Source organism: Polyodon spathula, chromosome 47, assembly GCF_017654505.1.
Source record: "Polyodon spathula isolate WHYD16114869_AA chromosome 47, ASM1765450v1, whole genome shotgun sequence".
Classification (NCBI taxonomy): domain Eukaryota; kingdom Metazoa; phylum Chordata; class Actinopteri; order Acipenseriformes; family Polyodontidae; genus Polyodon; species Polyodon spathula.
Genome location: NC_054580.1, coordinates 1571258 through 1579478, shown reverse-complemented (window position 1 = coordinate 1579478; position 8221 = coordinate 1571258). Strand labels below are relative to the sequence as shown.

Sequence of the window (8221 nt, the reverse complement as noted above, 5' to 3'; positions counted from 1 at the left end):
CAGCAACCTGTATGCTTGAAAACCCAATTCAAAATAATAAATGTCAGATGAGGGACTGGGACTACTATTACCATCATACTTATTACCAAATGACTATGTAGAATAGATCTGATTTCTGAGCTAGCAGAAACTTCACAGTGTATGAAGACCAAAGTGTAGAAGTAAATGATCATACATACCCCATGAGCCCTGGGCTGGTGTGATTACAAAAGATCCACCCCCCCGACAGATCAGCATTCACAGGGCAGAAATAATAGGTTGCACATTTTTCTGATATTGGATTGTTTGCTGACAAGCCTCATTGACGTGGGAGTGATTGGACGCTCTCTTGAGGTGTGTGAGGTCACTGGTTCACAACCACCCTCTGCCCTGTTACCCTTGTAAACCGTGTTGGGTAAAGGCATCTGTTGGTTGTTGTTATTATCAGGCACTTAACCTGCATTATATTAAATCAAGGGAAGTAATGGTAAAACTGTACAATGCATTAGTAAGACATCATCTTGAATATTGTGTTCGGTTCTGGTCATCTCGCTATAAAAAAAAGATATTGCTGCTCTAGAAAGCGCGAAGAAGAGCGACCAGAATTATTCCAGGTTTAAAAGGCATGTCATATGCAGACAGGCTAAAAGAATTGAATCTGTTCAGTCTTCAACAAAGAAGACTACGTGGCGACCTAATTCAAGCAATCAAAATTCTAAAAGGTATTGACAGTGTCGACCCTAGGGACTTTTTCAGCCTTAAAAAAAGAAACAAGGACCTGGGGTCACAAATGGAGATTAGACAAAGGGGCATTCAGAACAGAAAAAATAGGAGGCACTTTTTTACACAGAGAATTGAGGGTTTGGAATCAACTCCCCAGTAATGTTGTTGAAGCTGACACCCTGAGATCCTTCAAGAAGCTGCTTGATGAGATTCTGGGATCAATAAGCTACAAACAACCAATGGCCTCCTCATTTGTAAACTTTCTTATGTTGTTATAATACTGAAGTTTTGTGACACATGTGGAAACATTGACGCTATACGTGCCCACAAGGTGCAGTGTAGCCCCCTCAAATTTGTCTAGTCCACATCTGCTCCCTCACTGTGGAGAGACTGGCTCCACCACTGCCCAGTCCTACCACACCATCTACCATTCACTTTGTTATCTACACTAATTGAGACATGGTTGTTTTTCCCCTTACATTGACTTCCTGATGGAAACTTTATGCATGCCAGCTTTTTGGGTTTTTATGAATTGGAGAATTCACATGCTAGTCTTTCAATCAAACAACAAATCTTTGCATCAATGATATCTACATGAGACTTAATATCTTCTCCATCTCTGTTGTTCCAAAACGGACGGTCTTCAACAAGGAGTCCATATCCCCTACAATGATTCCTTTGAATCTTTGCTCCTACAACTCGATCTACAAGTACACCTTAGCCAGGACTTTCAATACTGCTCTCAAGATCCATTGTTCATAACAGAAACAAATAAACCAAGCCACCTATCCATTGTGGACTATGCCTTCTGTAATTGTTGTGGTAGCCTAGAATTGAGTAAAATTTTACAAACAAGAGGAGGCCATTTGTTTGGTTTAGTAGCTTATTGATCCCAGAATCTCATCAAGCAGCTTCTTGAAGGATCCCAGGGTGTCAGCTTCAACAACATTACTGCAAAGAGTAGACTGAACAGCAGGATTAGTGAATCAAAAGGTACGTTTTTATTGTCTACAGCTTTTTTGAAAAATAATAAACAAAAGAAAACCTGCCCTTCACATTTTTTGTCCCTAGATAATTCTGCTGAAGCTTGTCATCAAACAGGTAAAAACAATATTTTTTATATACTACAGGGTGTAGTATTCTGTAGTAAAATTACTACAGCTGGCCAAAGTCCAGTATGTGGATGCATGGTGTTGTTCACAAGACCTCAGGGTTGATAGGGCTGTACACTCCAAGTCTGGCCGTTGCATTCCCCTTGATGTCCTGGTAACTGTTTTGTTTTTCCTTCCAATGGAAGGTCGTTGGGTGCTGTCTTGGTAAGCTCACAGGGTGTACTCTGTTCCTTCAGGAGTCCTGTGGAGGACGTGTTTCACAAGACTGCGTAAGTATAACAGCTTATGGTCTATATGGATATTTAATTTTTTACATTTTTCCTTACTATCTGTCTCTTTGTCCCCAGACAGATGCCCTCTCATTGAAATCCCTGGTAGTCATGACCACACTGGGCCTGCTACCAATGCAGTAGTTGGCAGAACATGTTTCTGCTTAAATAAACAGTGGTTCTATTCTTTATTGCAGGTAAAATATTACAGTCCTTGCAGGGAGTTATGCAGGCTCTTAGTCAGCCTTTCAACATGATATAAAAGTATGCTTTTGTGAATGTAAGCAGGGTACAATATATCTCTTAAATTAAATAAACTAAATGCCTTTTCCAAACACAAACTAAATACAGGCAATGCACTAGGCCTGATTGTTTACATAGGTGGCAGGAGGTCAAATGCTGCTGGATTTGAGCAACACAGTCCATAAAGTAAACGCAGCCTTTGTTCCACGAAGGAGGAGATACAGTAAGTACACTGCAAATTTTGTGTGTACACAGTATATTTTTAAATAACTCAAATGATAAAAGATCATTGTACTCGCACTGGCTCGGTTCTCTGCAGTCCAGAATCACTCCAACGCAATGTGTTTGAAATTGACACTGTTTTAATTCTAATTGTTTTGTGACTCAGATAGGAAACGCTTCACTCTGTTGCAGTTGGATCCACTGATGTTTCTCCTGTCTCTGACTCCACACTAGGAATACCAAGCAGAAAGAATTACTTTCCAACACTTCTCCGTCCCTTCATTTAAATTAAAGATGAAACAACTTCCTTTGGTAAGTATCATTTAGGTCTACAATCCAAACTTCCTCTGTGCCTCTACACCCAACTTGTCTTTCTGTATTGCTCCCTTTTATAAGAACAGAAGAAAGTTTACAAACGAGGAGGCCATTCGGCCCATCTTGCTGGTTTGGTTGTTAGTAGCTTATTGATCCAAGAATCTCATCAAGCAGCTTCTTGAAGGATCCCAGGGTGTCAGCTTCAACAACATTACTGGGGAGTTGATTCCAGACCCTCACAATTCTCTGTGTAAAAAAGTGCCTCCTATTTTTCTGTTCTGAATGCCCCTTTTTCTAAACTCCATTTGTGACCCCTGGTCCTTGTTTCTTTTTTCAGGCTGAAAAAGTCCCTTGGGTCGACACTGTCAATACCTTTTAGAATTTTGAATGCTTGAATTAGGTCGCCACGTAGTCTTCTTTGTTCAAGACTGAACAGATTCAATTCTTTTAGCCTGTCTGCATATGACATGCCTTTTAAACCTGGAATAATTCTGGTTGCTCTTCTTTGCACTCTTTCTAGAGCAGCAATATCTTTTTTATAGCGAGGTGACCAGAACTGCACACGACATTCAAGATTATACCTGCCTGCAGATTAATTGGCTCCTACCTTCCTGTTCTGAGTGGCTTATGGGAGTTGTAGTTTCTATTTCTTATTCTATTCTGTGTAAGGGAATCCATTACCTGAGGACATTTTATCAGGAACCCCGCACTCCTGATATCCTTTCCTCACACCATGCTGTTACTTCATGCAGTTTCTCTTCCACATTCTTTCAGTACTGGAGCAGCCACTTCAGCAGCCAATGCCAGACTTTCCCATCACTGATCAAACACTGTGGCAGATGGACCGCCAATGCTGTAGAGCGGTATGTTAAAACTGCTTCAGTAGACAGGTGTTGCTCAACTAGCAATGAGTCATAAGTTTGGGGGGGGGGGGTTGGGTATATTTTATATCCATTTATGTAGTTCATTCCTGCACTTAAGTGAAGTTGGTGGATCGGCTCTGTTTTGACTTTTGGGGGAGAAGGATGTGGCTTCGTCACGGTCCACACTGCTGATCCTGCATGGTCGGATCAGTCCCTCTTTCAGAGGACCTGGCTTTGTCACGGTCCACACTGCTGTAATAATATATCGCAACTCTATCCAAAAACCAGTGCTAACTGAGGCTTTCAAATCCGTAATGTATTTGTGAGCAGTAATATTACTGGTGGCCCTTTTTGTTCTGAAATTTTTTTGAATACATCAAGCTAAATACACTGACTGGCCAAAAAAAAAGTAGGCAATAGGTTAAATTATGAAGCCACCCATACAGTAACTACCAACCACTCAATAGTACTGAATACTGAATTATCTGCAGGCTTTGCTGACTCTCATACAAATCTCTTCTGGTGTGTTTTATACTGAGTTTACAGGAAGTGCAGAGTTGACATTTAGATACGGACAGTCATTGTAAATATTGAGAAAAATATTTAAACAAGAAAAAAAAAAAGCATAAGGCTCTTATGTCAATATTTTAGTTTACTTTTCAGAGAAAGTAAGGGCCCTTTCATGTTTGTGGCTGTGCACCAGCGATCATGGTGGTGATATTATACAATTGAAACCAATAGTTTCCTTCTGCTCCACTTCAACAGATGCATCAGGTAATGTTTTTTTTTGTACTGAACAGCCCTTGTTACCTGCTCTTTAAGACACTAAAGTGGGCATTGTGGTAGAGGTACATTCTGAGGAGAGGAGGTTCCTGGCTTTGCCAAGTTGCCCATCTTCGCTGTGGATTACAGGGAGCATTGGCTCTGTTGCTGGGTAAGGGAGGCAAATCGGCAGGGATGGGTTTGTTTTTATTTATTTATTTTTCCTCACTGCTCTACAGTGGCCCCTACTGGCTGGGCACCTGGGGAGATCAATCGGACATGATGGTAAATTTCCGAGTTGGCCATACATTTTTGTGCTTTACAACGCTTGCCTATGCTTTACCATGTTTACACTATGCTTTGTTGCACTTTGCTCTGCTTTTACTATGGAGAAACTTCTATAAGGGTCCTTGGTTTGCTGATCGGAGGACACCTACTGACCTTCAGTTTTACGCTGTTGTGGTAAGTTGCTGCAGTGGGGGGAGTGTAAATTGACACCCTAAATTAGGGAGAATCGGGGGGGAAATAATATATAAACGAAGTGGCACTGAATGGGTTACAGTAAGGGCTATGCCTGTCCGTTCTGATTCCCCTGCCTCTCATTCTCTTGCTTCTCTCCTGCAGTCTGTAGCTCCCTTTCTCTGAACTTTTATAAAACTCTCCTGATTTCCTGGTAAGGGAAAACCAATACAAGTTTAGTTGAGGTGAATAATATCTTCTCCATGCCTTGGCAGCAGGAAGGGATGGCTATAAATCTCGCGCTGATGTGAATATGGACGCCAGCCTGCCGCTCTCCTGGCAGGCTAATGGAGATAGCAGACCTCACTGCCGGGGCTCAATTGCAGGTAAGCAACTGGAGTCTGGAAATGTGCTGCTGAACCACTGACTCAGCTCTGTGTCGCACTGCTTACAACACACGTTGAGGAGACCTAAGTGAAATAAAATGGTGTCGTGGTTTTGCTAGCATCCAGACTAATTGACTCCCTTACCCCCTAAGAGAAAGGGTGCTCCCTCCTGTCCAGGGCAGGCTTAAGGCATATAGACACCTTTCACAATCCTTAATTGACAAATAAACAGAGCTGCGTTTGCAGGCCTTACTTGCGTGCGCTTGGTTATACTTGATCATTTACTGAACAGCGTGGGAATGAGAAGACTACATTCAGCTCATTATGGGTTGGGTCACTTCGGACAACCAGAGTTTGGTTATTTTGAGTCTATTTGATTAACTTCACTGCTTTGTAAAGGATTAATCAAAAGCATTACATCATTTTAAAGCATCATTTTTCTTCTCCCTCTCCTTCCTTCTTTCCCCTCCCTCTTCCTCTCTGCCTCTCAGTAATGCCAAGGCACAAAGCTTTTTCCCTCATGACCCTGTCTTGTCTCTTAATCTGATGACCTGATGATATTAAATACAAGCCCATCAGCTCAGTGAGTCTCCCTCCTTGGAAAGCAGAGCTGGAGCAAGGCTTGACACTCAGGCCCTGGGTCTCGGAGCTGTAATGAGACTCTTAAGGAGCAGAATGACATTCACAATCGCCACTAAATGTTTCACCGGTCGCTTATTTGCTGGGATCTCAGTTATTTTAACTTGGGGTGAAGTACTCACATTTTCTTATTCCCCTTTTAACATGTTGTTTTTATTTATTTTTTTTAATTGGGCCGCTGTAAAATGTTTCTATAGAATTGAGTACCAATCCGTGGCAATTAACTTTCGCATTGAAAATGTTTTAAAGCCATTTGGGAGCGTATTTTCTTTTTCACCTGCTGGTAGTTTCTTACTGCTGTTTACAACCAAGTTGTAAGCATTTATATTTTAAAACATAAGAACGTAAAGTTTACAAACAGGAGGCCATTCGGCCTATCTTAATAAAACCCAGTGTGTGGTACCACACGAGGCTAATGGAAACCTCTGCTTGACATGCTTTGACCCAGAAGACACTGCTAAGGTGAGATGACCCAGCAAGAGACAGATTCCTTGTTTTTTTTTTTTTTTTTTAAAAAAAAAAAAAAAAAAAAAAAAAAAGAGAACATTGAAACTCTAACCTAAAATGGTACCAGGGGTGTCCTCGGCGCACCAGTGACCCCTGTAGTCTGGCTTGCCTGTAAACTGTCCAGAGCTACGCGTTGTCCTCTGATGCTGTTGCTCTGAGGTGGCAGCATGCTGAGTCTGCAGTGTGAAAAAAGTGGTCGACTGACAAAGTGTATTTGTCTTTGCCGCTCCAGAGTCAGTGCGGGGTGTTAAGTGAACTGAGCCTAAAAAATAATTGGATATGCCAAATTGGGAGTAAATAATAAAATTGGCGATTTACTAAATTAGACAAGTGTACACCCCTTGGACTTGCTTAGTTTAAAGGAGTTTTTATTACTTTTTTTTAAAATTACACTTCCAAGCTAAACTGGCCCGATACATGCTGTTGACATTCTCGTTCGTTTCCAGTTTGGCCGGGATTGCTCCAGATTAATGAGGTGCTGTTAATGGCACAGCTTGTGCCAGGTGCATCCTTTAACCGACCAGGGTTTTCTACACAACACTGATCCAGCTCCGTGCTGCTGTCAGAGCAGTCCAAGCTGCTGAAACACTGCAGAGCCTTGTGGCTCGCATTCATTCTGGATGGAAGGAAGGTTAGTTGAGTAACAGGGCAAGAAAGTTAAATTTTTCATAGATTTTATTTTATGATTTGCAGTCATTCAGTGGTTCTTATTGCGATTACTCAAATAATGGGTTTCTTGTTTCTGTTTTCATATTGTTCAGGTACTTTCACCTGAGGTTGGCAGCTGCTCTTGTTCTAGTTTCCTGCCATTATTACTTGGCTCGATCAGCCCAGTGCATTTATAGATATGAGCCAGCACCAGCTAGTGGTCTGCCACGCTGCATCTAATTTCCTTTTGTTTAGATCTAGCCTGCATTACATATGTCTGGCTGGCAAGTAGAACAGAAGGTCCTGAATACTCCTCAACACAGATCAGAAACACTAACAATTTATTTTATCATGCAAAGGACCCTGATATTATCTGGTTATATATAACAGCTGCATCTCCCTGTTTCAGTCACAATGGGCAAGACTGTACATCTGATATGTTTTATTGGAGAGCTAAAGTGAAGACTTGGTTGGTTTGCTATTGTTTTTTCCTGCTTAGCTTTTCATTTTGCTAAGCTTACTAATTCCAGTTTAAATTGCTCTGCAAAAGAATAAAGTGTAGTTTTCTGAAGTGAGGTGGGAGCATATCTATGTCACCATAGGCTTTAGTGCACAGTTTGGCAGCTCCAAGCTTCGGTTTTGATTAACAAAATTCAGTTTGATATTTGTGAAACTAATCTAGACTACTACTCTATCAATAGACAAATAGGTTCAAAATGTAAAACTGAATAAAAAAGATTCTGAAGAAACATTCTTTACTCATGAAATCTTTGTATATGGCCTATAATCAAACCCGCCTGTGTGATATTGTGGATATTTCTTCTCTGTGGTTTGGAATGGGAGGGAGATCTGGGAAAGCAATCTTTGCTCAAGGTTAGCTTCCATTAGTCTGTGAAGACAGCAGTGAACACAGAGACCCCTGACAATGCAGACTGGGAGTCTGTGAAACGCATTGTCTCGGTTCAGTTGAACCTGTGTGAGTCCAGCTGGGTTTCAGCTGCAGCTCGTTAAGCACACGCAAACAGGGTCGGATTAACTTTGTGGACCTGGCGCCAAACAGATTTGCGGGCAACCGTTTTTTCCCCCTTGTAATA

General features: G+C 41.5%; 1 protein-coding gene across 1 annotated transcript in view; it reads left to right on the top strand.

Moving 5' to 3' along the window:
• The window catches only part of LOC121306277 (DNA polymerase alpha subunit B-like), a 36343-nt gene extending 35185 nt beyond the window's left edge, over positions 1-1158 (top strand). Inside the window, exon 16 of the mRNA XM_041238018.1 lies at positions 1064-1158. Within this exon, the coding sequence (XP_041093952.1) occupies positions 1064-1158 (95 nt within the window). The remainder of the gene's footprint in view (positions 1-1063) is intronic.
• Positions 1159-8221: the final 7063 nt, after the last annotated feature.